General features: G+C 45.7%; 1 protein-coding gene across 5 annotated transcripts in view; it reads right to left on the reverse strand.

Moving 5' to 3' along the window:
- SLA2 (Src like adaptor 2) overlaps positions 1-13,674 on the reverse strand; it is a 30,577-nt gene that overhangs the window by 5,195 nt on the left and 11,708 nt on the right. For all 5 annotated transcript variants that reach the window (XM_072800885.1, XM_072800883.1, XM_072800882.1 and 2 more), the window contains one exon: positions 13,013-13,116. In XM_072800885.1, the coding sequence (XP_072656986.1) occupies positions 13,013-13,116 (104 nt within the window). The remainder of the gene's footprint in view (positions 1-13,012; positions 13,117-13,674) is intronic.

Raw genomic sequence — 13,674 nt, forward strand, 5'->3', positions numbered from 1 at the left:
TAAAAAAACAAACAAACAAACATAGGGACCCCTGGGTCGCTCAGCGGTTGAGCATTGGCCTTCAGCTCAGGGCTTGGTCCCAGAGTCCAAGGACTGGGTCCCACATCAGGCTCCCCTCAGGGAGCCTGCTTCTCCCTCTGCCTCTCTCTCATGAATGAATAAATAAATTAAAATAATAAATAAAAATTTCAAAATCCTGAATTTGTATGCACTCAGTCGCAGAGATTCAAAATATCTGAAGCAAAACTGACAGAATTAACAGAAGAAATAGACATCCATGATAATAATTGGACATATCAACACTCCTGTCTCAGTACTTGATAGGACAGAAAATTAATAAGGATATAGAAGACTTGAACAATATAACCAACTTGACAACATAGAACACAGCACTCAACAATAGTATATACTTTCTTTTAAGTGCACATGGAATATTCAAGATAGACTATAGACTGAACCATAAAAACAAATTTGAAAGAATTGAAATCAATAGTTCTATCCTTGGGGTGCCTCAATTGGTTAAGAGTCCAACTTGATTTCAACTCAGGTCATGATCTCAGGGTAGTGATATCGAGCCTTACATCAGACTCTGTTTAGCAGAGTCTCCTCTACTTATCCCTCTGCCCTTCCCTGCATGCTGCCTCTCTCTCTCTCTCAAATAAATAAACAGGTTCTCTGTGTCATAGTTTTCTTACCTGTACAGTGGGGATGACTATACTACCTGGGTGGCTCAGGTCATGTCCCAGGGTGCTAGGATTGGGCCCCGCATCGGACTCCCTGTTCAGTGAAGCCTGCTTCTCCATCTCCCTCTGCCATTCCCCCGCTTGTGTTCTATCTCTCTGTCAAATAAATAAAATCCTAAAAGTAAATAAATGAATCTTTTTAAAAAAATAGTTATATGGGATGCTTGGGTGGCTCAAGTGGTTGAGTGTCTGCCTTCAGCTCAGGGAGTAATCCTGGAGTCTCAGGATCCAGTCCCGCGTCGACCTCCCTGCATGGAGCCTACTTCTCCCTCTGCCTGTGTCTCTGCCTCTCTCTCTGTGTCTCTCATGAATTAATAAATAAAATATTTTAAAAAATAGTTATGTTCTTTGGCCACAACAGAATTAATTATAAATTAATAACAAAATATCTGGAAAAATCCCCAAATACTTGGGAATAACTCAAAGATCAAAGAAAAAATAAGCAAAATTAGAAAATATTTTTAACTTTTTTAAAGATATTATTTATTTATTCCTGAGAGAGGCAGAGACATAGGCAGAGGGAGAAGCAGGCTGCCTGTGGAGAGCCTGATCCCAGGACTCTGGGATCACGACCTGAGGCAAAGGCAGATGCTTACCCACTGAGCCACCCAGGTGCTCCTGTTTTTGCTGTTGTTTTTTAAGTAAGCTGTACATCTAACATGGGGCTTGAACTCAGGACTCTGAGATCAAGAGTCACATGTTCTAACCACTGAGACACCAGGCACCCTTTTTTTTTTTTAAGATTTTATTTATTTATTCATGAGAAACAGAGAGAGACAGAGACACAGGCGGAGGGAGAAGCAGGCTCCTCACAGGGAGCCCAATGTGGGACTCGATCCATGGACCTCAGGATCTCGACCTGAGCTGAAGGCAGGCACTCAACCACTGAGCCACCCAGGTGTCCCCCCTTTTTTATAAAGATTTATTTTGGGGTATGCCTGGGTGGCTCAGTGGTTAAGCATCTGCCTTCAGCTTAGGGTGTGATCCTGGAGTCCCGGGATTGAGTCCCACATCAGGCTCCTTGCATGGAGCCTGCTTCTCCCTCTGCCTATGTCTCTGCCTCTCTCTCTGTGTGTCTCTCATGAATGAATAAGTAAAGTCTTTAAAAAAAAGATTTATTTTTTTTAGAGAGGGGAGGGGAAGGGGCAGAGCAAGAGACAGAATATCAAGCAGACTCCCTGGTGAGAATGGAGCCCAACGTGGGGCTCAGTCTCACAACCCTGAGCTGAAACCATGAGTCAAATGCTCAGACTGAGATGCCTAGGTGCATCCTGGGCACCTCCTTTTTTTCTAAAAAAATATTTTTAACTAAATAATAAAAACACAAATTTGTGAGCTCAGCTAAATCAATAAAGGTACATTTGTAGCTTTACGTGTTTGTTTGTTTGCTTGTTTTTTAAAATAATGTCTATACCCAACGTTGGGTTTGAACTCAGGACCCCAAGATCTAGAGTCACATTTGCTACCAGCTGAGCCAGCCAGAACCCCCATTTGTAGATTTAAGTGCTAACATTTCAAGAAAATAAAGGTGTAAAATAAAGTTTCTACCTTAAGCTAGAAAGAGAAGAATAAATTTAAGTGGAAGGAATGAAATAAAAATAAAGCAAAAATAAATGAAATTTTAAAAAATAGAGAAAAGTCAATTATCCAAAATGCTGATTCTTTGAAAAGATTGATATAACTGATAAACCTAATGACTGCCTGGCTGGCTCAGTTGGTAGAGCATGTGATTCTTGCTCTCAGGGTCATGAGCTTGAGTCCCACATTGGGCACAGAGTTTACTTTAAAAAATGATAAACCAGGGATCCCTGGGTGGCGCAGCGGTTTGGCGCCTGCCTTTGGCCCAGGGTGCGATCCTGGAGACCCGGGATCGAATCCCACATCGGGCTCCCGGTGCATGGAGCCTGCTTCTCCCTCTGCCTGTGTCTCTGCCTCTCTCTCTCTCTCTCTCTCTCTGTGACAATCATAAATAAATAAAAATTTAAAAAAAGACACTTTAAAAAAAAATGATAAACCTCAAATTAGACTGTTTTTTTTTTTTTAAAAAGCAATAAATTACCAACATCAGGAATGAAGAGGGGACATCACTATAGATTCTACACATATTAAAAGAATAAGAATGGCATATTATGAGCAACTTATGCCAGTAAATTCTACCACTTGGGTGCACTGGGCAAATTCCATAAAAGACAGAAGTGACTAAAACTGATATGAAAAATAGAAAATTTGAATAGCTCTATATCTATTATCTAAATTGAATTAATAATTTTATTTTATTATTTTATTTATATTTATTTTTTATGATTTTATTTATTCATGACAGAGAGAGAGAGACAGAGACACAGACACAGACAGTGGGGGAAGCAGGCTCCACATGCAGAGCCCCATGTGGGACTTGATCCTGGGACTCCAGGATCATGCCCTGAGCTGAAGGCCAATGCTCAACCACTGAGCCACCAGGCATCCCATGTTTTTGTTTTATTTTTAAAGATTTTATTTTATTTTATTTTTTAAATTTTTATTTATTTATGATAGTTACACACAGAGAGAGAGAGAGAGAGGCAGAGAGGCAGAGACACAGGCAGAGGGAGAAGCAGGCTCCATGCACCGGGAGCCCGACGTGGGATTCGATCCCGGGTCTCCAGGATTGCGCCCTGGGCCAAAGGCAGGCGCCAAACCGCTGCGCCACCCAGGGATCCCAGATTTTATTTTTTTTTAAGATTTTATTTATTTATTTATGAGAGACAGAGAGAGAGAGAGAGAGAGAAAGGCAGAGACACAGGCAGAGGGAAAAGCAGGCTCCACACAGAGAGCCTGACATGGGACTCGATCCCAGGTCTCCAGGATCACGCCCTGGGCTGAAGGCGGCGCTAAACCGCTGAGCTACCCAGGCTGCCCTAAATATTTTATTTATTCATTCATTAGAGATACAGAAAGAGACAGAGATATAGGCAGAGGGAGAAGTAGGCTCCCCACGGAGAGCCCAATGCAAGACTTGACCCCAGGACCCCGGGATCATGACCTGAGCTGAAGGCAGATGCTAAACCACTGAGCCACCCAGGTGTCCTGAATTCATAATTTTAAAACTTCCTGCAAAGAAGACCCTGGGTCCAGATGGCTTTGCTAGTTAGTTCTTCCAAACATTTAATGAAGAGGGGTTCCTGGGTGACTCAGTTAAATGTCTGCCAACAGCATAACACTCATCACCAATCTCTTTCAAACTCTAACCCTCCTGCTTCTCTTATTTTTTTAAAAAAGTATTTATTTATTTGAGAGAGAACACAAGCAGGGGGAGTGGCAGAGCTGGGAGAAGCACGACTCCCCGCTGATCAGGGAGCTGGACAGGGCTTGATCCCAGGACCTTGGGATCATGACCTGATCCGAAGGCAGACGCTTTACTGACTACGCCACCGAGGTGCACCCTGCCTCTCTCTTATAAAGACCCTTGTGATTTCATTGGGCTCATCTGAATAATCCATGACAATCTCCCCATCTAAAAAATCCTCAATTTAGTCACATCTCTAAACTCCCTTTTGCAATATAAGGTAATATATTCACAAGTTCCAGAGATTAGGATCTGGACATCTCTGGGGAGGATATCATCCTGCCTACCACAGAAGACTTTCAACCTGACATAGAATATCTGTGAAACATCTGTAGGTAATAAACTAATAAGAAAGACTGAATGTTTCCTTCTAACATTGGGAACAAAGCAAGAATGTTCTCATCACTTTATTCATTATAGTAGAGGTCCTAGCCAGTACAATAAGGCAAGAAAAAGAGATTAAAGGTATACAGGTTGGAAAATAAGCAAATTGTATTTATAGATAATGTGATCATATATGTAGAAAACCCCAAGGAATCAACAAAAGAGCTACTAGGACTAAGTGAATTTAGCAAGGCTATAGGACACAACGTCAATATAAATTGAGAAGTGTGGAGTAGAGTCCCTGCTTCCTTTTCCTTGTTCTCTACCTGGGGGTACCTGGCTGGCTCAGACTGTACAGCATATGACTCTTGATATCAAGGTTGTGGGTCCGAGCCCCACACTGGGTATAGAGATTACTTAAAAAGAAAACCTTAAAAAAAAAAAAAGTTTCTTCTGGAGGTAAGCTGTGACTCTGAAATAACTCTGTGGTTGGTAAATGGCTAAGTATCTTAAAATAAGCCCAGAAGGCCAACCAACCCAGCTGAACTAAGTGACCAAGTCCCTATATCTTCTGGATGGTTCTCCCAGCCACCCCATGCTACTCACTGTCACCACAGTTACTAAAACAGGAAGGGTAGCCATACTGAGTATCTAGCTGGTAGGCTCAGAGAAAATAAGCTCCATCAACCCCACGAAGGGTTGACAACCCCACTGTGGAGACAGGTTACCATCTCTGACTGGCCTAGTGCTGGTATCCCATGTTCCTTCTCACTACATGCTCCAGCCAGTCCCAAATACCTACCGCTCTCTCACAGTTCCAGGAACATCTCCACTTTAACTCCTACTCCCTGAGTTCAAATCCCATACACAGCCACATGCTTTAACACCCTTGTTGCCCCATGCTCACTGGCTGTGTCTGTAGGCACATTATTTGACCTCTCAGATCTGTTTATTCATCTGTAAAGGGGGATAACAATTCTCCCAGTCTCACCAGGTCTCCACAAGGTTTCAAGTGGTGAGGCAGGTAAAGCATTTAACAGTGTTTGGCATGTAGCAAGCACCCAACAACCTGTAATCAGTCTGTGGTCCTTTGCTCACACTGTTCTTTTGTATAGAACAGTCTTCCACCTGAGTAACCATCAGTCTTCCCTTTACAACTCAGTTCTGCTCAGACAACTTCCCTCCAGAACACCTTTCCTTCCTAGGAGAAGCCCCAGCTCTAAGCTTGCCCAGGCAGCAGTGCTTTTGTGGCACCAAGAGTCCTGCTCACCTGTCAGTCAGCTCTATTCCTCACTCCAAAACACACACAACCAACCATGAGCCTCCTGAAGGATGGTTCTGATTTACCCTTCCTCCATCTGCCCATCTCAGAAAACAGCAGCACTGTGCATCTATTACTAAGCTCTAACCCTGGAGTCATCCTTCTAACTGCTTCCATTGTCTCATACCTCACATACAGGCTGGCAGAGAACCCTGCTGGCTACATTCAGGACATATCCAGAATCCGACCACTTCTCACCCTGGTGGAGCCTGCAACAACTTGCCATGTGCCTTCCCATGTCCACCTCATCACCCCACCCTCAAATCTTCTCTTTGCAGCAGTGGAGGGATCGGTTTATGTCACTCCCCTACTGAGAACAAAAGTCCTTTCCCTGCATGACCTGACTCCCAACAACCTTGGATTTGCTTCCAGGCACACTTGCCTCTGCTGAGGATGCATCTACCACAAGGACTTTGTATACTTGCACAAGTCCCATGATTCTGTTTCTCTTATGCTGCTTCATTGTTTCTATGTGGCACTTACCATGATCACACACTTTATTATTTATTTGTTCACTGTTGATTTTGCCAGCTGGTTTGTGGACAGGGATTTTGCTTTTCATATTGTTGAATCCCCACTGTTTAGAACAATAGGTGGCACAGAGTCAGCACATAATATCCATTTGTTGAGGGGCGCCTGGGTGGCTCAGTGGTTGAGCGTCTGCCTTCGGCTCAGGGAGTGATTTTGGGGTCCTGGGATGAAGTCTTGCATTGGGCTCTCCAGAGGGAGGCTGCTTCTCCCTCTGCCTATGTCTCTGCCTCTGTGTATGTGTCTCTCATGAAAGGATACATAAAATCTTAAAAAATATATATATATATGTCCATTTGTTGAATGAATGAATGAATGAATGAGTCTGTGTGATAGATACTAGAAGGAGCCATGATTACAAGCAGTTTGGAGAAGTGTTTGCCACTATTTGCATGCCTACCACTGTCTATGAAGACATGGTATTGGGGGAAAGTCTACCCCAGCTCCTCATCCTCTCCCCTTCCCTCAATGTACATTCATGCACTCATTCACTCATTCGTTAATTCAGTATACATACTTTGAACACTTACTACATGCCTGTACTACAGTAGGCCCAGACCATAGATAATCAGATTTTCATACTCTGGGAAGGAATTGTTGTCTGGCTGGCACTTCCCACAGCCAGAATTTTCCTCTATGGTCCCCATTTTGAGTATTTAGTTCTTGTGCTCTTAGACCACATACCTTGTTTTTTGTTTTTTGTTTTTTTCTTTTAAGAACTAAGCTTACAGGGATGCCTGGGTGGCTCAGTGGTTGAGCATCTGCCTTCAGTTTAGGGTGTGATCCCAGGGTTCCGGGATCGAGTGCCACATCAGGCTCTTTGCATGGAGCCTGCTTCTCCCTCTGCCTGTGTCTCTCTGTCTGTCATGAATAAATAAATAAAATCTTAAAAAAAAAAAAAGAACTAAGCTTACAGAAGCTACAGAAGTGGTTGAAGAGCAAAGAGTGACAAATAGCCTGGGGAAATAACATTGAAATGGGTCATGAAGGATGAGAGTGAGTTCACCAAGTGGAAGAATGGAGGATAGGGCTTTCCAAGGCGGAGGGAGGAGTGTGTTCAAGGCTGCAGCCATGAAAAAGAGCAAGTGGTTTATTCACAGAATGTTCTGGTGGGCAGTGGGCCAGAAGAGTGGCGGTGGGAAGTTATGTTAGGAGCTATGGCTGGGTGCAGGGGCTGGAGGGAGACCCACTAGGAATAAGGCAAAGAAAGTACAATCTTGGATTCCAGAAAGTTCCAGCCCCATAGCCAGTGTCACATCTTGGCCTGCAGGGAGCTCTGGGGTCAGGTACCATGTTTTCCCTGGTGTTCCAATGATGGTGGGGTAGGATCCACAGTGGTATGAGGGATCAGACTGGAGGCTGTGTGTGGGAGGTGGACCTAGCAGGACCCTCCTGAACCTCCTCTGCTAAGGTGTCTGAGAAGCTGATAGCCTTGGGGATGCTGCATCTTGGACTTTTCACTGTCTGCAGCCTGAGGATAGGAACCATGACTTAGCAGTCCTGACTCAGAGGAAATGCTCAACAAATGCTTCCCACTGACAGGATTGACAGAAGTGAACCCCTCTGTGGCAGGAAGCATGCCTTGATCATCAATCTTCCTTAAAGTGCCCATCACAGAACAGACACATAGTTAGTAGGACAGCAGGAAGGTGAGGAGGTAATGCTACTGGGGCTTGGTCTTGGTGCTGACCTTTGGAGCAGTCCTGTGAACTCCACAAAGTGGTCAGGCTCCTTCACAACCAAGGTTTGGGGCCTGACTCAGGCTCTGTCATGACATCCTTCAGGCTTAGAACATATACAAGTATGTCAGAGGGACTCTGGGGTTGATGGAGAGGGTTTTCCCTCCCCAGTCTAAACTCTGAGTACTGTTCTTGGGAGCCCCCAGCCTTCCTCCTGAGTCCACACACAGACTCAAATTCCCCTGCAGAATTCCCATCCCAGAGGTATATTTGGACCTTCATGCAAGTAAAACTCGATTCTGATAGCATTCTCTCAATCAATAGTTAATTACTATTATATGACAAGATGCATTATGTAAATGTAAACAACATTGTCTCTTACTACTTAATTCTAGTTTCCCTAGAATGGAACTTTGTTTTCAAAAGTAAAAGAACATAAGGGATGCCTGAGTGGCTCAGTGGTTGAGCGACTGCCTTTGGCTCAGGGCATGATCTTGGAGTTCTGGGATGGAGTCCCACAGGCTCCCTGCATGGAGCCTGCTTCTCCCTCTGCCTAAGTTTCTGTCTTTCTCCTTCTGTGTTTCTCATGAATAAATAAAATCTTTCTTTAAAAAAAAGGGACGCCTGGGTGGCTCAGCGGTTGGGCATCTGCCTTTGGCTCAGGGTGTGATCCTGGAGTCCTGGGATCAAGTCCCACATCAGGCTTCCTACATGGAGCCTGGTTCTCCCTCTGCCTGTCTCTGCCTCTCTCTCTCTCTCTCTCTCTCTCTCTCTCAGTCTCTCATGAATAAACAAAATCTTAAAAAAAAAAAAAAAAAGAACATAAGAACCACCCAGAAACCTTGTGAAGGAAGCAGGTTTCTGACCTCTGAACCCAGTAAAGAGTCAGATTTGGAAGGGGCCCAAAAGTCTATTGTCAAGAACATTCCCTGGCAATTCCTTCTGTGTTTCTCATGAATAAATAAAATCTCAGACACTCAAGTCTGAGAACCCGTGTTCTCTGATGTTACTCAGGCCCCATTGAGCTGTGGTGCCAAACTTTTTTTTTTTTTTTTTTAAAGGTAGGCTCCATACCTAGCATGGAGCCCAGCAACAAAGGCTTGAACTCATGACCCGAAGATCAAGACCTGAGCTGAGATCAAGAGTCAGACACCTAATCAACTGAGCCACCCAGGCACCTCCAAACTTTTTTGACTACAAACCACAGTATGATATTTTATACTGTGACCCAGAACACACTTAAAATTACCTGAAGCAGGGGCATCTGGGTAGTTCAGTCAGTTAAGTGGCTGACTCTTTTTTTTTTTTTTTAAAGATTTTATTTATTTATTCATGATAGACACAGAGAGAGAGAGGCAGAGACACAGGCAGAGGGAGAAGCAGGCTCCATGCACCGGAAGCCCGACGTGGGATTCAATCCCGGGTCTCCAGGATCGCGCCCTGGGTCAAAGGCAGGCGCCAAACTGCTGCGCCACCCAGGATCCCAAGTGGCTGACTCTTGATCTTGGCTCAGGTCATGATCTCATGAGGTCCTGGGATCGAGCACTGCATTGGGCTCTGTGCTCAGGGAGGAGTTGGTTTGAGGATTCTCTCTTCCTCTCCTTTTGCCCCTCCCCCCACTCGTGCTCATGTGCTCTTGCTCTCTAAAATAAATCTTTTTAAAAATTATTTATTTGACAGAGAGAGAGAGCACGAGCAGGGGGATGAGAGAGAAGCAGACTCCCTGCTGAGCAGGGAGTCCAATGTGGGGCTTGACCCCAGGACCCTGGGATCATGACCAGAGCCAAAGGCAGATGCTTAGCCAACTGAGCTACTCAGGCACCCCTAAAATAAATCTTTTTATTTTCTTATTTTATTTTTTTAAGCTTATACTCATTTATTCATGAGACACAGAGAGAGAGAGAGAGAGAGAGAGAGAGAGGCAGAGACACAGGCAGGGAGGGAGAAGCAGGCTCCATGCAGGGAGCCCGACGTGGGACTCGATCCCCAGTCTCCAGGATCACACCCGGGCTTGAAGGCAGCGCCAAACCACTGAGCCACCCGGGCTGCCCTCTAAAATAAATCTTTTTAAAAAAATTAGGATGCGGGCAGCCCTAGTGGCTCAGCGGTTTAGCGCCACCTGCAGCCTAGGGTGTGATTCTGGAGACCCTGGATCGAATCCCACGTCAGGCTCTCTACATGGTGCCTGCTTCTCCTTCTAAGGCCTATGTCTCTGCCTCTCTCTCTCTCTCTCTGTGTCTCTATGAATAAATGAATAAAATTTAAAAAAATAAAAAATTAGGATGCTTATTATTATTTTAATTTATTTGAGAGAAAGAGAGAGAGAGCAGGGGGAGGGGCAGAGGAGAGGGAGAAAGAGACTTTTTTTTTGAAAGAGACTTCTTTAAAAAAGATTTTTAAAATTTATTTATTCATGAGAGAGAGAGAGAGAAAGGCAGAGACACAGGCAGAGGGAGAAGCAGGCCCCATGCAGGGAGCCCGACGTGGGACTTAATCCTGGGCTGCCCAAGAGAGAGACTTTTTTTTTTTTTAATTTTTATTTATTTATGATAGTCACAGAGAGAGAGAGAGGCAGAGACACAGGTAGAGGGAGAAGCAGGCTCCATGCACCGGGAGCCCGACGTGGGATTCGATCCCGGGTCTCCAGGATCGCGCCCTGGGCCAAAGGCAGGTGCCAAACCGCTGCGCCACCCAGGGATCCCAAGAGAGAGACTTTTAAGGAGACACTGCACTAAACTCAGAGCCAGACGTGGGGCTGATCTCACAACCCTGAGATCATGACCTGAGCCAAAACCAAGAATCAGACACCTAACTGACATTACCTAGGGGTTCCTAGATCTTCAAGTGTGGTCCCCAGAACAGCAGTATCACCTGGAAACTTGTTGGAAAGGTAGTCTCAGGCCCTGCCTTAGACCTACCAAATAAGAAACCTGGGTGTGTGCCAGTTCTTTGTTTTAAGCCCTCTAGGTGATTGTGATGGCTCCCCAGATTTGAGACACACTGCTCTATAATAACCAGCAAACTAAACTGATTTCTTGGCCCGCCAAGGGGTCTTAACCTGCAGCTTGACAAACACTATCCTACAGGAAGACTCAGATGAGAGATTAGAAATTAGTACTGGGGAAACTTGCCTTTCCTGCAGAACTGACAAATCTCTTCCTTTCTTGATAATGAGAGCAGCATTCTGATCTATCTCCTTTTGGGGTTGGCTATGGGGAAGCTCAGAGTCAAATCTAACCTTAATCCCAGCAATCCTGTGGATGTTTATGGATTTTTATTTTCCTTTTTAAGATTTTATTTTTTTACTTGAGAGAGAGAGAGAGAGAGAGAGCACACGCACAAGCAGGCAAAGGGGCAGAGGGAGAGGGAGAAAACAGTCACTGCTGAGCAGGGAGCCCAATGTGGGACTAATCACAGGACCCTGGGATCATGATCTGAGCCAAAGGCAGCAGCTTTTTTTTTTTCTTTCTTTCTTTTTTTTTTTTTCAAAGATTTTACTTATCCATTCATGAGAGACACACAGAGAGAGGCAGAGACATAGGCAGAGGGAGAAGCAGGCTCCATGCAGGGAGCCTGAAGCAGGACTCGATCCCAGGATTCCAGGATCATGCCCTGAGCCAAAGGCAGATGTTCAACCGCTGAGCCACCCAGGCGTCCCACCCAGGGAGCCCAGTGCGGGACTCTATCCCGGGTCTCTAGGATCACACCCTGGGCCTAAGGCAGCGCTAAATCGCTGAGCCACCTGGGCTGCCCATGTATATGTACCTTCTTAGGAAATGGGCAGTAAGTGCTGGTCACTTGGTCATGTGGTTTGTGGCTGAACCAGGCCAGAGAAGGGGTGGGGACGGGGCAGCTGAGCACAGAGCACTTCTTGTGGCTTCTCAAGCTCACTGGGGCCTGGTTTGCAGCACTTTTGCCCCAGTCAGCTCCACTGCTGTGGTTTCCTGTTTGCAGCTGCTGCACTCAGGCCAGCCCCCAGCCTCCAGCCCCAGCCTACCTTTGGGTGTGTGTGTGGGAGATGCCTGGAAAGTAGCAGGGGGTTCTGGGGAAAGGTCAACCCAGAGAACTTCTGAAGGAAGGGACGGAGAGGCAAAGATGTGCTGGAGGAGGACCCAGTAGGGAGCCTGAGAGTAAAGGACCCTGACAACCCACCATGGTTGGTGAAAATTAGGGCAAGCACAGGCCTGTCCATATTCGTTAAGTATCTCCCCCTTAGTCTGCCACTGTGTTTGGAATTCCACCATTATTGTGACAGGTAGGCCCTTCCTGGGTGTCTGAAGTGAGGAGGACCTTGGCTGGGTTTGAATCCCAGCTTCACACTTAGCTAGGTATCCCCAGGCAAATAATTTCTTCTTTCTCAGCCCAGGTTCTTTATCTGTGAAATGGGGACACTGGAAGTACAATCCCCAAAGGGTTGCCTGAAGATACTTAATCGGCCTACCATAAATGTCAGTGCCACCACTCTTTCAACGTCCTTCTCTGCCCCCACTCTAAGGCTCTTAGGGCAGCAGCTCAGAGGGAGGCAGGGGAAGCAGACACAGACTCTACCAACTTTGTGTTTTGTTTGCAAAAGCCCTGTACCTGAAGTGGGAGAAGTCCCCTATGAATGTGCAATGTGACATGTCCCTACCCCTCTTCAAGCCTTTGTTTCTCCATCTTCCCCCTTCTGTACAGTAGAAAGAAGAAGATCAAGAGCTGACTTCTAAAGAGTTTTCTCTTTTTGACTGGCTGGTGACCCAGAGCACAGAGACCTTGTGAACTTGACAACCATTTGTCAAGATTCAGGATTGTGTTGTGTTTTGGGGAGGGAGGAATCATTGCTGGTCAGGGCAGGCAAATCTTGTGACTATACTCTATTACAAGACCCAGTTGCTAAAGTGTAGGCTGAGCCTGGATCCCCACTATGGGCCATTCACACCCACTTTTAGAAATGGGCTTCCAGGGCAGCAACATGGTGGTCAGTCAGCTAGACTGCCTGGCTCCAAGGCTACATACACCAGCCCTTCACATTTGACTTCCCACTTACACCCCTAAGTCACCTCGCACTTGGTTCTTGGCATTCAAGGGACAAGCCACGGCTGAGCTTACCCACCTGTCCTGGTCTGGCTCTCCCGAATGAGGAAGGCCCCTCCAGGGTTTCCAGGCAGCAACAGCAGTTCTTCAGCTTTCTCCCGGCTCAGGCCTTCATACAGCCACCTGGGGGAAGGACAGAGAGAGGTCAGCCTGGGCATGGGTGGGCCAAGACTCTACTCAAACCCCTCCTCTCTCTCTGGGCCTCAGAGTTCCATCTGTACCTTGGTCTCCAAGGGACCCCCAGCTTTGTCTTGGTCCTAGCTCCAGAGGCCTTGGAGGACAACCTCATGGGATTAGCCCCATTCTTTTCTGCCTGGAGACCTCATTCCCAAGTGGCCAGGAGGCTGGAGGAAGGTGGGGTGATCGCAGATTCTCTCCTATCAATTGCCCAGCTCCTCTACTATCCCTATGCTAGCCACTCACCTTTCCAAGAATTGCCTGAGTGTGTGTTTGTAATTTTAGTAAATATTTTATTTGAACATTTAAAGTTTAATTTTACAGCCAAAAGGCATGCAAGTGAACATGTATTCATTATCAATGAGCTCTAACTCTCATTGGAGCTTATTTGTGGGTAGAAATGTTGGAACTAGAATGCTCAACATTATAAAATCTTTTTTTTTAAGATTTTATTTATTAATTCATGAGAGACACACACACAGAGAAGCAGAGACACAGGCAGAG

Source organism: Canis lupus, chromosome 26, assembly GCF_048164855.1.
Source record: "Canis lupus baileyi chromosome 26, mCanLup2.hap1, whole genome shotgun sequence".
NCBI lineage: Eukaryota > Metazoa > Chordata > Mammalia > Carnivora > Canidae > Canis > Canis lupus.